Raw genomic sequence first — 22,070 nt, forward strand, 5'->3', positions numbered from 1 at the left:
CATTTTGTCCCATAAAAATACATGTTTATAGGCCAATAACCAGTTTTTATCAATAAGCATTCCTGAGATCTTACCTAAGTTGAAATAGGACAGTTGCTTTAAGAGTTAGTATTCAGGTAGTCTCAGAAAAATCTTCTCTTGGCCTCATATAGTCTTTGACTTCTAATAATATAACCAACGCCCCTCCCCCTCCGCCCACTGTAGCACTGTCGTCCCGTTGTTCATCGATTTGCTTAAGTGGGCACCAGGAACGTCTCTGTCTCCGTTGTGAGACTTGTTGTTACTGTTTTTGGCATATTGAATACGCCATGGGTAGCTTGCCAGGCTCTGCTGTGTGGGCAGGACACTCTTGGTAGCTTGCTGGGGCTCTCTGAGAGGATGAAGGAATCGAACCTGGATTGGTCGCGTGCAAGCCCTACCTGCTGTGCTCCAGTCCTATACCCCCCCAAACATATTAAATTATTTGGTTATTATGTCAATTTATCTTAATATTTTTAGCTAGAAGATACGTTTTTGAGAAGTGCTTATTCTAGGAACAAGGTCTTTGCACTTCAGTTATCTTAGTAATGTAGTAATATGTAAAGTGATACTATTGATAAAAAAATCAAATTGAGTTTGTAGTATAAAGGAAAAAAATTAAAAATAAAGCAAACATCACTTTTTAGATGTAACATTTTATGATACTTTTTTTTTTGCCTTTCTGTTTTTTGGGCCTGAATTTTATTTTTTTAAATCTGTGTTCAGTAATATAATATGAGTATTTTTTGACTTCCCTTTCCTTTTTTAGTTTCCTTATTTCAAAATAAGATAAAGTCATTATATGAAATAAAGGGATTATCGAGTTATAGTTACAGTTAACTGATATTTCACCTTTATGATGTTCCATTTATGGAATGCAGAATCAAATAAAAGTGGGAATAAGTCTGAATCGTAGATGTAAAGTAGTTTTCTAACTCCTAGAAATCAGTCGGTACTATATTGTAATTTTTGTTTGCAGGGGGTGGTGGGGCACACCAGGTGGCACTCCGCTTGATGCTCCTGGAGTTTGCATAGGGATCCAGGTGTCCCCTGGCACTGAATCTGGCAGGCCCACCTGCAAAACTTGTGTTCAGCCTCTCTGGCTCACTCCAGGTCTCCACGAGTCTCTCTTCTTGGTTCAACACAGCATCCTACAATTCTACAAAGGAGTTAAAAATTGTTTTCTGTATTTTCTTTTTTATTTGAGTTTGTTGTGAGTGATTTGTGTTGGGTTTCTGCAGCAGTTGGGCAGGAGAGGGGTGTGTTTGGGGAAGGTAGTTTCGAAGTTGGGCTACACCTGGTGGTGGTTTTCAGGAGTTCATGTGGTGCCAGGCATTGACCTGAGGCCTGCGCATGGCAATCGTGCCCTCTCTCCCTTTGGACTGTCTCCCTGGTCCTCTCTTTTTTTGTATCTAAGTAACGTAATACTCAAAGTGGTTCTTCTCATATGTAACTGTAGTTTTGTTTCTGATATTTTTTCCCCCTTTAGACCTATGCTGCATTGTGTTTATCATGCAAAGAATTATCTCTCTCTCAAAATAGGCTTCTCCAAATATGTGTCTCATATACTAAATGAGATTTTATGCATGGAATTATATACCATTATTTGATCCAAAGTGTTTTTGAGTGCTATATCGCAAATACAGTAACTTTATACATACCTTTCGGAGAGCCTGGCAAGCAACTGAGTCTTGCCCGCACGGGGAGAGCCTGGCAAGCTACCCGTGACGTATTCAGTAAGCCCAAAACAGTAACGATAGGTCTCATTCCCTTGACCCTGAAAGAGCCTCCAATCATTGGGAAAGATGAGTAAGGAGAGGCTGCTAAAATCTCAGGGCCAGGAGAAATAGAGACATTACTGATGCCCGCTCTAGTAAATTGACACAATGGGATGACAGTGATATAGTGACAGGGTAAAGAGTCTATTTTTTGTTTGAATTTTTTACAATAACATTACAGAAATCTGTACATTTCCTTTCACTTGCTACTTTTTCTTACCCTTACCCCCTACCTAACATGGAAGAAACTGTAAATCATCTGGTATCTTCCTGTTCTGTCAGATTTATGAAGTTAGATTCCACTTCCTTTTCTTTTCGCACACTTGATCCAATGAATAGATTTTTAGAGCATGCATATTATGTTACCTTAAATAGATAATTTAATAGTTATTTAAAAATTTAGTGATATAAAGTTGAGTAATCTGCTTTGAAATTTATCTTAGTTCCAGACATTTATTGCATATTGCCTACTTGGCTTTGTATTTTTAATTGTCAGACAACTTTATTTGTTCTATAATCTTGCATTTTTTTTAACATGTTCTGTATTGAATTATTTATAGAATAATGTTTGTCTCACAATGGACACTTTTATTTCAACATATTTCAGATTAGTAAAAAGTAGTTCCAAGACTAGTAAAAGGCATCCTGTATTCTCAGGTTTCCCAAATATTGACAGTTTATCATAATTCCCTTAATCATGCACATTTTCATGCCTTGTCTACTTACACAAATGCAGGCATACTATTTTTGCCTAAATTGCCTCAGTTATTTATAGACTAAGCATCTTATAATTTCTACATATTTAAATATGTAGATTATAAACACAAAAACATTTATAACCATAATATAATTATCAGCAAATAAGATCTTAACTCATTTTACTAGTATTTATCCCTATAATTATTTGCAGAGCTTTATTTAGTGCACTACAAATTACCTATTACTCTTTTTTCCTTTCCTATGAATAAAATCATAGTAACTGAATGACTACATTGATATTGGTGACAGTAGTCACAGCTCGTGCTTGAATTTCCTAATTATACCTTATTAACTCAGGACACTTTTCCATGCTTACCCGATATCAGACATTGCTATTGTGATTTTCTTTTAATTCTTTTACAATAATTCACTCAAAAATTTGGTCATGGAATTTATAGAGTGCACTTTGTGGGTTTTAAATCTTAAATATTTTAGCATTTTAATTGAGATTTATTTTAATCTCACAGTTATAGTTCTTTTGTGACCCTCAGTTTCCATTTTTAATATGAGATTTGAAGCAAATCCCATACATGTCATGATTTGCACTGTTTTTTAAAAAAATTTTACCGTAGCTTTTGAGAATTTTGACCACCATATTAAGGTCATTAGATGATGAACAAATGCAGTTTATGTTTTCTAGGTCTTTTTGGTTTTGAATTCTAGGTCTTCTGACTTGGACTTTAGGAAATGCCTTTTATAGCATTTTTAAAAAATTGACAAAGATTAGGCATAGATTTTGTAGAAAGAAAACATAACTGATTCATCTATACACATTTTAATTTTATGACTTTTCAAATAGTGTATATATCAGATCAACGTTGACTGTTCAAAGTTTTTTTGTTTTGTTTTGTTTTTGTGCAGAGATTTCTGAGGTCTGTCTATGATTTTATATTTAAATAACCAAATTAAGATGGAAGCCTCCATTCAGACCCTCAAGGGGTAAAACTTGTGCTTAATGTATTTCACATCTGCCTTCTTATTTTTGGAAATAGATATCCCTGAAAGTCTGTGCAGCGTCAAGGACCATCTGTCTTACTCTAAGGCATGTATGAGGCCAGTAGTACTACAATTGGCAATAGACAGATGTATTTACACCTTCATGTTCTATGTCTTGAGCAACATTTGGAGAAAAAGACTTTTTATTTTAGCAGCATCTGTTGCTTAACCCTACTTCGATATATTTATGAAGGCTTAGAGAGTGCTCGAGGGCCTAGGATGTTGCTCATTTGCCTTATTTATCTGTTAGGCTTCGGATTAGATCCCCAGCTTCAGAAAGAAAATGCTAAAAACCACTTTAAAAGTTAGAATTCATTTTCTTCTGGATGAGAAGGGGGATTGGAAACACCTCTGTCAGGTTTTTTATTGTAGTTCTCATCTACTAAAAGTTGATTTGGGTGCTAGGGAATTGCTTGGTTGGTTTTAAGTGTTAAGTTTTTCTAGTAGAGATTTATTAAGCCACCTTATTATGGATGTTGGATTGAATGAATTAAGGAAATAATTTAAAATGTTAATGTTTTTATGGAAAATTTTATTAACTAGATATTTTTCATCAGTATACTTAACTTTATCACTTAGAGGGCATAATGAACAATAAATTTCATAAAGAAGTCAGTAATTTCAAGTAATTTCAAGACAGCATTGAAGCTGTTTTCTTGCTTGTAACTCGTGAATCATTTTTAGTGGAAGTAAACATGAGATGAATTCTTATTTTTCATAGGATTCCTTTTCCTTAAATTTCCTTCTTAGAAGTCTTCTGAGCGGACTGGATTCATAATCCAGGGGTTAAGGCACTTCCCTTGCATATGGCCCACTCCAGTGTGACTGCTGGCACTGGTGGGACCATTCCTCTGAGCACTGCTGGTATGCTACCCACCCCACACCCCTGATAAATTTATTTACTCCTTTTTGAGTAGTTAAAATGTAGTTCTTAAAAGATTTGGGTCAGACCTGGTTGAAATAGGTTAGGTAGTGCATTGGAAAACTAATTTGGTTGAGAAGCCTTGAGAGTGGCCAGCTCTGGTTTGATTCCTGAGACCACATCATCCTCTGAGCATTTCCAGGAGTGACTTCTGAACATCTGGGAGCATCTCCTGAATGATTTACACTGTGTTCCCCTCCCCCCCAAATGAAAAAGAATATTGAGGTAGAAGTCTTAAGCTTTGGCTTCTCATCTTGCTTCAGCCAACTCTTACCACTGTGTACTAGGTAAGTTTCTACTGCTAAAAAATAACTAGCTAAGTTTCAGCTAAAAAATAACCATTTATACATGAATTAAAATCTTCTAGTTTTATAATGTAGGGCTCCTATGGCATCTTCAGTTTTGTTATTACTTTCTAAGCCTTTTTGAACATGAATTTCATTTTGAAAATTTTACTATTAGCTTTCATTTAGCAATGGAAGCATCAGTAAGTTATTTGATCAAATACAGTTATTTGATCTTTAGCTGAAATTTGTAGACCAAATTTGCCTTCAGATCTTTCTAATTTAGTGACATTGGCATATATTAGGTCTTAAAAGAAGGTCTGTTTATTCTAATTCAATTAGGCCTATCTTCATTTATAGATAATTTAGCCTAATCCCCAAATCTTCTGAAAAGTCAGTGGGAAAGATTCAGATAAAGTCTTAACAACTACAGTAGCAGACAATAGTTTTCCATTTTCCAGCCCCTCTTATCTGGTTCCTGAGTTATAAATATTTAGTTCCAGGTGTAAGAATAAGGAGTTTGTATTTTCATTAGTATAGATATGGGTATATCTGTGTGTGTAATGTACTTGCCACAGTTTTTTTCCAATTTTGTGTTAAATCAACGAGTATAGCACTCAAACCACATCATGATTTATCTCTTATTGCCGTAAATCTGTAGTTTTTTTTAAATGAGACCTTATTGTTTTTCTAATGAGAATCTTGAATTTTTAAATAAATTTGCATGAGGAATATATATCAAGTTAGACAGTTTACCTTGTCTGTTTCAACTTCAGTTTGTTCCACAAATGAATAATTTGAGAGCCATTAGTGTCATTGAATTCTTTTGTTAAAAACAATTAAAGCATTTAAAAGTAACACTTAATAAGAGCCAAATTTGCTCATTTTGTGTGAGAAATGCAAGTCCATTCCATCTACTTCTTCCTAGAGGCACATAGGAAGAGGCAGAACCATCAGAGTTCCACAAGTATATTTACTGCTAGACAGTTCAGCTTCACTGTTTCCACATAGTATTGTGGAGCCTCTCGACTTTTTCCTCTGCCTAGTACCTTTAATATTTACATAGACTTATTCTGATATTAAGTGATTGTGCCTGAATCGTCACACTCAGTTGAAAATAGGACTCTTGGTGGATGTTTATAGAAAACTTCTATAACTTCAACTTTTTTTTTTGTTCCAAAGATGACTGCCCAAATAAGTGTAAGCATGAAAGGCAGGTCATAGAAGATTTGAGCGTATTCAAATCAAATCTTACACTTTTATTATGTTAAAAAAAAACACACAACTTCACATTTGCCTTGTTTTCAACTAGTAAGACCAAAGCTTTTATGCTGCTCTGTAGCATTCAACAAAATAAATCAGAGTTTAAAGACTTAAATAGCATTAATGATATGATATAAAACATAATTCCTTCCTGTCTTCTGAGAATCTCCAGAAGAACCCGTTGAGAACCAATGGCCAAGTCATTTCACACTGGACTATAAATAAGTCTGTAATAGATATTTCTGCATATTTAGTCTCTTGGCCCCTCCTGATGTTTTCAATCAGAATTCAGCTTTAAAGGGACATAATTATTATAAAGTGAACAGGCTTTATGTGGTAGGGTTGTTAAACTTGTTGAAGTGTAATAATGTTTTGAAAACACTCATATTCTTAATATCTGGACATGATCGTTTGCATTACATATGTTAATATAGACAACTTAAATTCTGTGTACATTCCTACTCACATACTGTCTTTCTCCTTCCAACCACCCCCATACAAAACTACAACTGTTGGGCTTGGGAGGGGGAGGGAGGTCCTAAGTGAAGACAGCTGGATCAAGGACTTGTCCTTTGTGACTTTATATTTTCATTCTTTTGCTACTGAGGAAAGATGAAGCAGGCACATTTCAAAAGAGCAGCTGACACTACCCATACAAAGTCAGTAATTACGTCAGTCACTCTAATTCTTTGGAGTTTGTGAATCCTTTTTACATGTATGTGGCAGAGGTCCAGTGTGTAGGAGTAGGCAAAAGTGAGTGCAGATAGATTGGGAATATGCCAAGTGTATCTACTCTCTACCCAGTTTCCCTGGTCTTGTCTCCCTGAGCTGTGTTACGCAGTAGATCCTTAATTAATCGAAGAACCAGTCAATCTTTATTTCAGCTTCCACTACTGGGTTGTGTTGTAAGCAATGAGAACCAGAGTCTTTTAACTTGACAATGCTGCTATTTTGCACAGGCCTGTTTACTATAGCGTCTGGAGCACTAACAATGCATTTAGAGATTGGGGAAGGAAATGACTGGAGAAATCTTTTTGTTGGTAATACCCTGCTGTTGTCTAGGAAGGAAAGTAGGAGATTTTTTTATTTTTAAAGCTTGTGTTTAATTTGTTTACTTTATAATTTTACACTTAAGGAAACCTAAATCTGTAAAAACTTATTTACTGGCTTGATAGGTGGGGGACATCAATTGGTTTTTTAAGGTTAAGAAAGTTGAAGGTTTTGTTTCATCGTTGGTCACTTTTGAGGTCAAAAAGCCTTCTAAGTCATAGTGTTAACATAAAATTTAATATCTTTAGCCAGGAATTTGATGGATTTTATTCTTTGAAATGAGGCAGGGGACTGTCTAGCATAGACTCGAGAGCAACTTAAGCCCATATCTTCCAGATCTTGAGCTCTGATCTGGTGACTTTGGTTGTCTAAATCAATGAACTGGTTATTGATTTCAGGTATCTTTCCCAGGGAAGTAAAATGAAGGAAATTGGGTACTGCCTGCCCAATATCCTCTTCGTTTTTGTGCGCATATAGAAGCATATTAAACTTTCATTTTCAGGCCATTTTCATGTCATTGCTAGAAGAGTCTTCAAGTTGTCCCATTTATTTGACGTTTAACAAAGTGCAGGGTGAGCTCTAGTGACATTGATCATGAAATCAGATAAAGGGACTATGACCAACTTTTGCTTGTTCATGAAATAGAATAAAATGCAGTCTTTGCTCCTGGATCTATAAACAGCTGTGCCATTATCCAGCAAGCAGCCTAATAGAAATAAGAATCTCAGGTCCCACGCTGACTTAACAACATGCATTAATATCTATATTTAAGTCAACCCTGACATTAATATTTATTAAACATTGAAATAGGAAATTAAAATTTGTTTTTAAAAAGGCACATTCATTAAATTATTTTGTGTTGTCTTAAGTTATATAGGAGATTTGTGTACCATAAAAAATGTCATGGTCACATAAACACATAAAAGACTATGAAATCTATTTCAAATGTGCTTAATTATATCAATATAGTTGTGATTTTTGATGAACTGTGAGAGATTTCCTTCTCTTGCTCTGTAACGATATTATATTTAAGATTTTTTCTCCTTATATCTCAATTCTTTTATAATTCGTATCTCTTGCTTCTCCATTTCCTTTTTTGCATCTTCTGTCTTCAGTTCTCAAAATTAGACTCAGTGTTGTGAAAACATTTACCTCAGGTTTCAGTTTGTGGTCACTATACTCAATTTGCTGGGAAATTAATGCTAATTCGCAAGCTTTTAAAAAAAAATTACTGGCACTGGTTGAAGAAGAGAATATTCGGGTTTGGCCGATGTGATTTTTCTTCTCAGTTTGTTGCCTTCCTTCAACATGTTAGATAATATGGCAGTGCTTTGTTTTGAATATTAAAGCAAATTTTGCACACTTTGTCTTTAAAAATGCAGAACATGTCTTAAATGCTGTGAAGAGAATTTTAAGAGAAATATATCTAACATTGAAGAGTTTGATCCCCTGTTGTATTTTAACTAAACTAGTATAGTTTGTTTAAGGTAGCTATGAGCCTACCTGTCCCACTGAAGGTCAGGTAGGGGAAACTAACATTGAATTACTATGAAGAAACACACTAATTTCCTGAAATGGGACCCACATTAGAGGGGGAAAATTATCCTTTTTATTTAGTGTTTGTTCTTGTGTCCAGCAAGATGCAGTTCAGCTTACTATAAACAGTTTAAGAAAATGTGTTTTCTTTCATTGTCTTTGAGACTGCCAACTGTGAACAGCAAACAATGCTTATTGAAGTTTTTATTGCATTATCTTTAGCTAGTTTCTGACATTTCACTTCACACAACCTCACATCTGTTGCTACTGATACCACTCTTTCTCCATCTGATTGTTCCATTTAACTTGTATTTTGTTTAAGAGGGCCTCAGCAATGATACCTATTTTATTTTGTCTTAGGAACCCCACAGGGGTACTTCAGAAAAGGGGGGAGAAATAGAACTTTTTGAAATCTTAACCCCGTGAAAATTAAGGGAATTGTTTCTGCACATCATTGTGTTCATTGGTTATATCAGACTCAATAGTTTCTGCAGCAGAATTGCAAATGATGACTACTTTTTTCAGTATCTTGTCCATACTTTATAATAGTATGATATACATGTATTTGTTAATGTTGAGTTTTTCCTCTAATTTTTTGTGCATTTTCCCCCCTTTTCCATAAAGGCCTTATCTGTTTGGAGCGGGGTGTTTTTCCATAAAAGCTCCATGGTGAGTCCCAGTTCAGTCCCGCATGCCTAATTCATTTGCTACTCTCAGAAAGTTACTGTTTTGTACTTTGTTTTCAGTTGCATGGCCTGATCACAGATAGATGCACCGAATTACTGAATAATTTATGGATGGGACAAGAATGTTGGTATTTAAGATTTTAAAGAACAGGTTTTTGTTTTGTTTTATTTCAGTTCTTAGTCAAATAAAACCACAGATAATATTTTTAGAAAGAAATCAGAAACATTCTCTCATAAACCTAATATGAGGGTAAGATAGAGTTTACACCCAAGTTTAAAACTTAGAGTCTATACATATCATGGTGAACAACTGAAGACATTCATTCTTAAATGTATATAAAAGGTATACAGAAATTACCCTATTGGTTTTACTGCATTTTATGTGGTTGCAAAGGAGTAGTACTTATGTTCGTACAGAAAAAAATTAAATACAAAAAACATTTTTGTATTTAAGGAGCTAGTTACATGATGAGGAAATTTGTGTTTCACCTAAGGAAATTGTCTATTATTTTGACAATTAATAATTGTCTATTATTTTGAGTTTATAGCGGCTGCTTAGCATAACATGTATTTAGCAAATTTTTATAATCTATCATATGTAGCTTTAGACATGTTCTAGAAAAAATGAAATACATTTGATGTAAAAATATGAAATAGACTTTATTTAGAATCCGGAGAATATGTTTTACATAATGATTACATGCCCGGGTTTCAGAATCAGACAGATTTGGTTTTAAATCCCAAGTCATGTTTACTACCTTTGGTGATCCTGAGTAATTTCCTGAACTCATTTTGTTTCTTATTTCTTGGTTTCCTTATCTTGTAAATGGAATTTAACTTTAACTTGACATCAGGAGTAGCACCTACCTCAGTGTTTCATTGTGACGATTATATGAACTGTTGATGCAGGCTGCTTAGACTAGTACCTGGCACTTAGGAAAAGCTTAATAAAAAATGTTTGTTGCTACTTTTACTATTTCTTCCCTACATTATAGGGGAAATACAGTTTTTGAAAAGAGGCCTTTTTAAATTAGATCTTTGTTTTGCTTTTAAGAGTAAGTGAACTAAATTTAGTTAATCTTTTAAAGAGTTATACCCACATATATGCATTTCTCCTAACTGCTCCAGGAAATTTTTCAAATTATCTTTTTTTCCCCCTATATTAGATAAAACTGATCTACCTTTCTCTTTTGCACCAAAAATAAAAATACTATAAAAGTTCTTTTAAGGTAGAATATAGTTTGACACAAGCTAATATCAGTGTTTAGATGCCTGAGGAGCATCTGAACATTTCACAGTCATATAAAAACAGAGTGACAAATCATAATAAAAATTCCCTTCTTGAAATATAACATTAAGACTCATTGCAAAATGACTTTACAAAATTTAAGGTTACATGAGTACAGATTCTATGTAGATCAGTCTTAATTCTTTTGTTAACCAGATTTCTTCTAAAAATAAATGAGCTACACGAAACTTTCTTCCAAGCTTAGAGAGTGGGCAGTTTAATTTTTAAATGCTAGATTCAACATATGACAAATTTTCTTTGTAGACTAAACTTAAAATTAACCTCTGTCTTAAGATAAATTTTTCATTGTAGTACAAAGAGAAGAGTTTTAGTATGTTAATAAAGATTGAAGTTTTAGCATAGAGGTTAAGATGGAGTAACAAATGTATGTTAAGTAAGAAAAGTCCGTTCCTTCAACAGCTTATGTGTTCCTCAGATTTAAGCAAAAGCACTTGTCAACCAGAAATGATTTGAGGTTGAAACAAGATTAAAAGAGCCAGATTAAAGAAAGGGATATATGAAATATAGTAGACTTTTAAATCATTGCCTGTCTTTTAGAAGACTGCTCTGTGGTTTGTTTGATGCCATCGTTAACTCACAAGAAACTCGTTTTTAGTCACTTATGCTAGCCTAAAAGATCTTCCTTTAAAATACGTTACTTTACTAGTGCTGCATGTTTTTTCCATTAAGACCTTAATGAAACCTCAAATTAAGGCAGCAAAATGAATATAAATTTGACAACTTCATCCATGTTGTTTATAAGAGCGTCTTTGTTGTAAAAATTTTTGCAATTCTTTCCACGATATTTTGCATTAACCTGAGAATGTTTTTATTTACTACTCTGAAATAGAATGTTATACTAAATAAATTTATTTATAGCACTTCTAGTTTTAGGGTTTAATAAGTAATTTAAATGAATATTAAAAGTTTACAGTTCCTTATAAAATGTAATTTATAATTTTATGCAAATTTTTTAAATTTCAAGGTTTAACTTTAGCTAATATTTGCTTTTGATTGAAATTTTTACTGGGTTTTATTCTTCATTAAACTGATTTTAGTTCTTTAGATGCATGTGGTTTCAGATGAGTCAGTTTTAAATAATGTTTTTCTTTGAATAGCAAAATTAATTTGTTGGGAATTTGACTGTGCAGGTCATGTACTATATTTAAGTCATTTTATAGATTCCCAGTATTATGTACTTTCAAGGATATTAGAATTTGAACGTCTTTATAAAATAGCATCAAAAAATTATTCTTACAGGCCAGTGATGTGGCTCAGGGATAAAGAATTGGATTTGAATCCTGATTTGAATCCCTGGTATTACAAAAACAATCAAAATAACCCCCAGAATTACTCATATGAAATACTTCCAAAATATTAGCATCATAACGAAATAATCCCATTGTGAATTAAGAAATAAATTTGTCATTTTGTACTGCAAATAACAAATACTCAGAGAATTTTTATTGTCTGCTGTTATTTTTGAATTGCTTATCAATAGAACAATCCATATCAAAATGAGTAATAGGTAGCCTGACTGGATTTATATCCCTTACACTCACTCTTAGTATTGTTAGGTAAATATTTTAAAAAGAATTAAATTGCCCATATTAAATTATAATTAAATTTTTATCTAGCAGTGTTTTTTTCTATGTACAATTAGTTTATTATTTTAGAATATTTAAAAGTAAATATTACACTTTTGTTTGGGGGAGATAATTTTGTATGAGAAGATGAAACTTTTATTACTTTTATAAAGTTTACCCAAATCTGCTAGATCTTTAAGAACAAGTAGTGACAGAATAATTTAGGATATACTTTTAATATCTTTATTTTAAATTGCATTTCATTTTACTTAGTTCTTATTTTAGAAAAATAAAGAGTGAAAGCTTTTAAATTTTTTAAAAAAGAATGTTATTACAGTGAAAATATAACTAAAAATTATTTCTTCAGTGCAGGTATATTAGATATAGTGTTATTAATGTTATAGATGATATTTAAACTGATAATTTGAAAGAAATGATGCTTTTATTTCAGTTTAGCTGTTCTCATATTTCTATCTTAAACAAGTTACCTCATAACTGCTTGATATATTTTCCATAGATACTCACTTACATCTCTCTTCCATTGGATATAGCAAAATATCCAGTTGGGCAAACTGCAATGATTTTAAAGCAATTATTAATAGAGTTTTGCATTTTTCTCTCTTTGCAATATAGTCTGAGATAAAAACAGGCAAGAGAAATTCAATATGTTCATCTTACTGGATTACATAATACAGTAAAAGCAAATAGGGAGTTAGATATAGGGAACTTCGGCACTCTCTGTAAGTAGTTTTAGGGTTTGTTTGTTTTATTTTTTAATGTATGAAAGCCCTTAGAATGTGAATGTCCTTGAACTTAAGGTGGCCGGAAAGATGATTCTTACGTGACAAATATGGCTGTCTCCTGAAAGAAATAAGGAGTTAAACTCCTGGTTTTTTAATTTAGCACCTTGCTTAATTTGGTTCTTGTATATTGATTTTACATTTGATTATTTTGTAGTACGTTTATAAAATATGCTTTATAATTAATATTTTGCCAACTTTGGTGTGCTTTGAATTCATTCCATTTTCCTTTTCATTTGCTCTTAAGTTAAGCCAACATTTTCTTGTAATTTTTGAACATAGGATTATTTATGGTGGGTGAGGGGGAGTGAAGAACAAAATGGAAGAAAGGGCCCATCAACATTATCAGTATGTTTTGTTCTCATTTATAACTGTAATCTCTACAGTTAGATCTCTGTACACCCATATATTTTTTAACAGCGATGTTTTATATCATTGCATTTTAAACTTAAAATCATATGACTAAAGAAGTGAGAGAAGGCCTCCAAACACCCAGAGGTATTCTTCTTAAACTTGCAGATGTTTTATAATTGGATTTATTATTAAGTTCCTTTCAGAGGATAAGAGAGATGTTGAGCACAAGAGAAAAAAGGTTAGTATTGGAATGCTTTTCTAAAAGGATTGGGTCACCGATCTATAAGGGTCTCAGATGATTTACAAGCCTAGCATTTTCCCCTTTTATTCCATTCACATATGTATCATTTTTCAATGTTTTATCTTCCTGTCAACAAAAGGTTATTTTGTGGTACAAATATTCTGGGTCATCCTGGAAAAGTTAAATTCTGTTTCCACCCAGGATTCCCAGTCTTAGCCTTTTATAACTAAGAGTGAAGAGTAAATTCCACCAAAGTTTAACTTTCACTCTTTGGGTCTTCAGATAGAAAATACTTTACAAGCCATCTCTTATTTCAGTCAGGTCTTTAAAAAAATATTACTTATCTTATATAACATATTTTTTATTACTATTTTGCTTAAGTACCAATATTCCAATATAGATTGATAATAGGAATAATTCAAGAATATTTTCTCCAAATACAGTCCATACTTAATATACTAACACTATATCATATAAAAGATAGAATATCAGGGTTGAAACCTTTTGATTATTTATTAAACAAAATCCTTTACTAATGTGATGTAATAAAGGCACATCAAAGAAGAAATAATGAAATATAAAATGACAGTTCTCTGCATGATTATAATACTTTTACCATAAGAGATTTATTTTTTATAGAAGATAATGAGCAAATATAATAATAAGCCATATTAATGCTTTTTTTAGTTGTGTGTTTAGAAGCTGATCTATGTGTAGAAGTATAAGGGATTTTTAACTTTTTACTTTATCAGCTAGATTTTAAGCTGGTATGTTTTGTAAGGGCAGAGAGTAAATCAATACTCTGTCATACTTAGGTTCTTTTAGTATGTTTGAAAAAAATAGCTACCTAGTTCAAAACAACTCTTTTTATTTAGAATGCATTTTTTTGTATTTTGTTTTGTTTGGGGCCACACCTGGTGATGTAAAGGCTTGATTCTGGCTCTTCCTTCACGGATCACTTTTGGCAGAGCTCTGGGGACCATATGGAATGTCAGGGATTGAACTCTGATCAGCCAAGAATGTCCCTAGCATTAATTCTTTAGATATACAGTAGTCTCTCTTAACAAGTGGTATAGTTGGAGCTGGAGAGATAGTACAGCAGATCGGGTTCTAATTTTGCATATGGCTGATGGTTCAATCCCTGGCACCACATATGGTTCCCTGAGCACTGCCAGGTGTAGTCACAAAACAAAGCAAGTGGTATTGTCAGTTGTTTTCTATCTTGTTGCTTACCACATGGTTTAAACAGCAGAAACAAAAATAGCAATTACTAATTTGAAGAGAACTTGAATTTGTCCCTGTGTAGCTTATCTTTGGATTATAATGTCACTATTCCATGATTTCCATGATGGTGATTCAAATACAATTTTATGAAAAGCAGAGATGAATTTTTTTTCTTTTTGGATCACACCCAGCAATGCTCAGGGGTTACTCCTGGCTCTGCACGCGGGAATTACTCCTGGCAGTGCTTGGGGGACCATATGGGATGCCGGGGATTGAACCCGGGTCGGCCATGTGAAAGGCAAATGCTCTACCTGCTGGACTATCACTCCAGCCACTGAAGGTATCTTTGAAATAAAATCCTGGACTGGTTTTCTTCTTAGTCCTCCAACTTCCCTAAAGGTTAAAAATAACTGATTAAACTTAAAAGTTGCTAGTTACAGGAACCTATCAGCTATAAAGTAACGTGGGAGGGCTTGGGCTAGAAAGATAGTACAGGACAAAGGCTTCCTCTTACACCCCCTCACTGGTCTTTTTGGGTCACACCCAGCAATATGCAGGGGTTGCTCCTGGCTCTGCACTCTGGAATTATACCTGGCAGTGGTCAGGGAACCATATGGGATGAGCCAGGATTGAACCAGGGTCGGTCGCATGCAAGGCAAATGCCCTACCCATTGTACTATTGTTTTGACCCCAGTTCAAAGCTTTGAAGAAAAGTTTACTGTCTAACTTAATGGTACAGCAGAGAGCTCCACAAACAACAGTTCTGATGCTGATTTCCCAGGCACTAAGAGAAAGAACAATCTCTGTTCAGATGTAAGTAAAGGGGAATCTTCTTTTAGTATTTTAATTGTGGAAGGCAGGAAGAGAGAGAGCTGTAGAATCAGATTCATTACCTCCAGAAATGTAATAACACAAAACCAGCCTGACTTTATTCTTTGTTAGTGGGAGTCTGTCTGTGACTGGTATTGCTCTTTTAGTTGTGGCTGCCATTTTCATAGGTGATAGTATTTTATGATGGAAGTATTTAAGAAATGTTAATGGAAAGAAAAGAAGTTCTTTTTATCTATGGCAACATGCTTCACTGTGGAATTGGTGAAAATGCAGAGACCACAGAGAACAGTCACAGTGGTCTCATATCCAGATTTTTTTAAAGATGTTAAGACAGAAAGATCAGAAAATAAAATAGGTGAGTGATGATTTTAAGTGTCAGAAGGAACTGAAATTACCAAAGCCAGGTCTGATTTTTTTAAAGTACTATATAGAAGAAAGTTAACATAGTTGTTTTCTATGATATGGGAAGGTGCTTTATGTAATTCTGTGCTTTTTTTCCTTTCTGTTTTTATCTAGACATCATGATTTACAGTTTCGTTAATAATAGAATTTCGGTGAACATTGTTTCTACTCCACACCCAAAAATCCACTGACATCTACTGATTCTTAAACTTAAAACACCCCCACCCCAGTCCCTCCCAGGGGGACAGCTAACAAGTATAGAGTGCTAGGCCCCACCCTGGCGCGTCGACTCAGGAAATCTGAAATGCTACCTGATGAATATCTGCATGTCCAAGAAGGTCTTAAGGGCTGCCACTGGGCATAGGCTCTGCTTTGAGAACAGATAGAATAATCTTTAATACAACACTGCTTGGGCTGGATGAGTGCCTGCTGGAGATTCAGGTTCAATCCTGGGCCCTCCTGGGCCCTTGAGCACTGGGAATGAGCACATAGCTGGGGGGAGCCCCAAGGATGTAGTCCAATAAACAAAACAAAACAGAAAGTCCAGTAAATAAATCCCACCTCAGGTTGGGACCTTAAAATCGAGAAGAATTAACATAGATAAAGAAAATGATCCTACACCGTCAATATTACTATTTTATATTTCCTATATTGGTAGTTTGAGCTTTGAGAGGGTAAATAGCTAAAATGCCGTAGAGCTAATAAGTGACTTCATTGGGATTCAAATGTAGACTTTTTACTCCAAAATCAGTTTTTCCTCCATACTGCAAAAGCAAAATGACAAGAGAAGGGAGAGCAAACAGGAGTAGGACCTATGTTGCCTGGCACTGTGGCCTGATGCTGGTGGAGTAGACTCAGGAGAGCATTGATCCTCACAGCCGTGTGTTTGCCCAGTGTATAGTGGGGGCCCTTTCTTGTTCTTGAGTTACAAAACGTAATCTCAGTATTTACCTAAAGAGTTCTGGGAATGCTTTTGAGAAAGCAGAAGAGTGTGGTTAATGAGATAGCTCAGTGGTGGAACACATGCACGGCCCTGAGTTTGTTCCCCTGCACCACAGGATCCCCTTAGTGTGGCCCTGCATTGCTTAGCCAGAGGCCTCCCCAACCCCCAATGCTGGGTGTGTGGTCCATACAATGTAAAACCAGAAATAGAAATATAGGGTTTTAAAGAAGATGAGGGGTTAGTATTGAAAGTTCATGGTGTGAAAGCTTATTTGGGATAAAGTGGACAACAGTACTGTTAGTTGTGAGTTCTCTGATCTAGCAGTAGCGCTAGATGTGTCCCCAATATATGAGAAATAGGAAAGACTTGGTGGCTATTGATATAACCTTTATTTCTACAACATATTCACAGATCCTTGAGGGAAAAGTTAACAGCATGTGGGAATACCCAGTGAGTTCAACTGCCTTGGATCATTAGATCTACTCCCAGATGTCCTCTCATTCTGCATTGCATTGTGACCCAGCGCACTTTCAGAGTTTCATTTACTATCATCCTCTTATTTTCATCCATGATGTTTGCACTCAACTGTATTGTCAACCCTGTGCCTTGTATATCAAAATGAAATGACAAGCAATTTTATTACCTAGAGATGTTTATGTGGGTTCTGTTGTTTCACTTTTCATCTCCAGGGACTTGCTGTCCATCTGAAAAGAAGTAACTCAAATTTCACCAGCTCATACTTAAAAAAGATATTATTTTTTTGTTATTAGTTGCTGTTCTGTTATTACTTTGAGATTTTGAACTAATTTTACTTACTGCAGAATGGTCTCACACCGCCAGTTATTATTTAAGTCAAAATGCATGACCACATTGGAAGGTTTGAATATTATGGGTGAAATTTAATGAAAACTATCTGCCATTGTTTCCAGGACTGTGATTTCAACATGGTAATTTTTATCCTATCATTTTATTTTTTAAGCAAAGTTAAACCACCTCCACAAATTTCACCTAGCAAATCTATGGGCGGAGAATTCTGTGTGGCTGCAGTTTTTGGAACATCCAGATCATGGTTTGCAAATAATGCAGGTCTGAAAAGAGAAAAAGGTATGTATTTTTATTAAAGCTTAAATTATTCTATGCCAATTCTGTTTTTTAGAAAAATGCATAGCAATTCCCCTTGAGAAAACTTGAACTCAATTCTTTAAACCAATGTATCCTGCATTTAGTCCATCTCCTCTGCTATCTCAGCATAAGATTTCGTCCTCTATGTTAATGTGAAATAAATTTCCTATTGAGTATTTTTTTCTTTTTTCTTTTTTTTGGACATCAGTCTACAGATATTCCCAACACCATCAATTTCATATCTTTATTTGTGGAAATTTGGAAATTTACATTTTCAAACCTTTTTTTTTGCCATTGTCTCTGAGATGGAGAGAGGAAAATCTTATTCTCCTTATTTTAATTTCCATGCAGAAATTGATCAGTCAGCTTAAATACAGTTGAAAGAAGTTGCACTTAAATGTGTGTTATTACTGCTGGAGTGATTGTGAGTAGGGTACTTGCTCTGCATGTAGCCAACATGGGTATAATCTCCAGCATCCTGTAAAGTGCCCTGAGCACCACCAGGAGTGATCCCTGAGCACACAGCCTTGAGTAAACCCTGAGCACCACCAGATATGCTCTGAGCTCCCCTAAATCTCCCACCCCAAAGAAAAAAGAACCAAGTTGTCTTATTAGAGTTTGAATCTAGTTTTTCTAATGCTAAATTTTAACTTTAAAATAAATATATCAACTAATTTATGTTATTGTTAAAAGGTAAAAAGGCCTCTACTCAGAAATAAGAATCATATTTTATAGTGATCAGTATTAGTTTTAATTCATATGTACATGTATATATTTTTTCTTTTGTATTCATTGGTACTCAGGCCTATCACTAGATCTATCTCTCTAATATATATATGTGTGTGTGTGTATCCTAGTACACAAATATATATAATCAAGCTAAGAGATATATATATTCACCTATATATGAATATATGGGATATATGGCTATACTAGCTTGATCAGTATTTAAAATGTTCACATAATTAGTTTTGCTATTCTTTATTTTAGATTCCTTGTGTCTTTGTAGAAGAGGAGCTAAATTAATAAATTGTTATTTTTAACGTTAACATCTTCTCTTTCTTTGTTTCTTAGTGCTAAAGTGGGTCACAAACAGAGTTGTCAGGAGGCCCTTCCCAGACTGCTTTGTTCTTAGCAAAGTGACTCTCCCTTAAGCTTGGTACTGTCATTCAGACATCTGCCCTTCCCCTTGTTACTGCCTTTCAGTCATCCTTTCCCTGGAAACAGGATCTCAGGCACAGCAGGTTCCCTCCCTAAGTGGGAGAAGATACAGTAAAGTAGGCAAGCCTTCCAATTTCTTATCCCATCTTTCTTTTTTTGTTACCACCTTTGCTTTAATGATGCTATCTTAATGACTTTTTGTTACTAGTTAAATCCTCTGTGAAGCTCTGATTTCAAATGCCTTTCCCTTCTGTTCTAATTACCCTTTTAACTTGCCAGTCCTTTATGTCCCACTGACTGGTCGCTAGCCCTTTCTCAAATCAACTGTAACTGATTCCTCGGGAAGAGTGATAAGGGGAACCACCCAGCATTCATGAGTGATTTTTCTGTGCTCCTCTCAATCCCCACAATAGAGGACTGAACCAGTTTTGGTGGTGAGGGACATGTGTATCCTTATGAAGTCATTTGATTGAGCCACACTCAGCACCTGACCTTAGAGAGTGATGGTTCTTTTTTGTCCACAGGACTAGTGATCCCCTTGAAAGAAAAGAAGGAAGAGAGTTAGAGGATTTGGGGGAGATGGAGGGATATGGTTTTCTTTAATTTTTTCTTTTCTTGTCATTGTCTTTTTTGTTGTTTGGGGGCCACTCTTGGCATTGCTTGGGCTATTCCCACTCGGTGCTCGGGTGTCAGTCCTGGTGGAGCTCAGAGGACCAAGAGCTCAGGCCTCCTGCACACAATCAAAGTGTGTGCTGCAGCCCCAGAGTGTGTTTTTCATTTGTTTGTTTTAATCAAGAAATTTAAAGAGAAAGTTTCCAAGGAGAAAGTTGACGAGAACCTAAGCTGACTTAGACATCCTAGGAGCTGCCGTTGCAGTTGAAGGGGTACTTTGACTGCGACTGAGCCTCAGTCTGTCCACTGCTTATGCTTGGTCAGTCTTTCCCTGTCCTGCTTTCAGTTTTCAGGAGTTGGACATATTATTGGTTGCAGACAAATACAAAAGACTGAGAAATATATTTTTTAATAATGAATTCAAAATTTGAAATTCTATCCACCATTTATGGAAAGTGTTAGATTTAAAAAGTAGTTTAACAGAAACTGGAGCGGGACCTCAAAGCCCTGAGTGTGTGCTTTGCATCAAGGAGGCCCAGAGTCCATGCCCAGCATCTCTTGATCTCTTGAGCGTACCCACGAGTGGTGACCCTTAACGCAAAGAGCTGGGAGTAGGCCCTACAAATACCAGGCCATGATCTTCAAACCAAATGCAAATAACAGTTTGAGCACATATTTGTATTTTTTAGCATTTTCTTCTACGTGGCAACCATTGGGAGAGAAGCAGGTACCATGTTCAAGATGTCCTGCCTTTTTGTTTTCTCTGAGCAACTTAGGAACAGACTGACAAGATCGAGTAACATGCAGAGATTGTGCTGTGCTACTGTTTGCCATGATCACAATGCAAGTTCTGTTTTTCTGTTTGTAGATCAGTCCAAACAAGTTGTAGTTGAGTCTCTCTACATTATTAGCTGCTATGGGACCTTGGTGGAACACATGATGGAGCCACGGCCACTCAGCACCGCCCCCAAGATTAGTGATGACACCCCATTGGAAATGATGACATCCCCCCGCGCCACCTGGACTTTGGTTAGGTAGTGCTTCCTTTCATTGTTTTAAAATCAGCTTCATCAAATTACCTAATACTAAGTGTATAGCTTGGTAAGTCTTAGTGTATGTTTTTCGGCACTCACCATAATTAATGTGATAAACGTACCCATCACCCCCAAGTGTTTTCTTCCTCATTCAGCCCTTCATAACCACTGATTTGCTCTGTTACTGTAGATGAGTATACAATTTCTAAAATTTTATAAAAGTGAAATCAGTATGTGCTTTTTTTTTTGCCTTGACTCTCATCCAGCAAAATTATTTTGCTTCATCTTTTTTATTGAGTGTATTAATAATTTATTCTTTTAAATTTTATTTCATCTACATACTTAACTGTTCACCCATTTAAAGAGAATCTTACTTGTTTGTACTAATTGCCAAAGTTTTTATCACTGCCCCTCTAGCCAGGAAACTCTATATTGTTGGTAATCACTTTTTATTTCTCCTGAAAACCATACAAAATGTGACTTTCTGCAACTCTCTTCCTTTGGCACAATTTCAAAGTCCATCCATGTTGTAGTTTCTATTCGTACTTTATTTTGCATGTAATATTACATTGCATGGATGTGCTACGTTTTATTTCTCCATTTATAGCTATTGTTGCTGTCACTACTTTTTAAACATATGGATATGCTGCTAATAAGATTTGCGTACAGATTTTTGCGTATTCAGATGTTCTTAGTTGTGTGCTCAAATGTTCTCTTTGCATATTCCAAAGACATTTGAGTTATCTTGGTTCTCCAAGTTGTCTTGGAGAATTCCTCTTTTGGAACTGTTTTATCCTATTATTTTCATGTTTTGTTTTCATGGACTGAGAATTTTTGTCCTATTCACATAGCAAAAGTTCTCCCCTGTTCCAAATCACTGAAAATAGAAGGCCATAATGCAGAATTTAGTAATTAATCAGGATGGAAACTAATATAAATGGGAAGGTTTATATTAAATTGGTTTAATATAAATTGGTTCCTAATGGGTATGAGAAATCTATTCTTGGGGTGGAGATATAGCTCAGTGGCACAGCACTTACTTTGCACATGTGAAGTCCTGGTTTCATCCCTGGCACCACTATCACTGTCATCCCATTGCTCATTGATTTGCTCGAGCGGGCACCAGCAACATCTCCATGTGAGACTTGTTGTTACTGTTTTTGGCATATCGAATACACCA

The 22,070-nt window shown here is 35.0% G+C and overlaps 1 protein-coding gene across 7 annotated transcripts in view; it reads left to right on the forward strand.

Annotated features, from left to right (window-relative positions):
- Nucleotides 1-22,070, forward strand: part of BCAS3 (BCAS3 microtubule associated cell migration factor) — a 613,911-nt gene that overhangs the window by 270,156 nt on the left and 321,685 nt on the right. For 4 of the 7 annotated variants that reach the window (XM_055130825.1, XM_055130821.1, XM_055130823.1 and 1 more), the window contains exons 17-19: nt 9,231-9,275; nt 17,941-18,065; nt 20,725-20,890. In XM_055130825.1, the coding sequence (XP_054986800.1) occupies nt 9,231-9,275; nt 17,941-18,065; nt 20,725-20,890 (336 nt within the window). The remainder of the gene's footprint in view (nt 1-9,230; nt 9,276-17,940; nt 18,066-20,724; nt 20,891-22,070) is intronic. The other 3 variants (XM_055130822.1, XM_055130824.1, XM_004608602.3) reach the window with 1 other exon arrangement.

This window comes from Sorex araneus, chromosome 3 (assembly GCF_027595985.1).
Source record: "Sorex araneus isolate mSorAra2 chromosome 3, mSorAra2.pri, whole genome shotgun sequence".
NCBI lineage: Eukaryota > Metazoa > Chordata > Mammalia > Eulipotyphla > Soricidae > Sorex > Sorex araneus.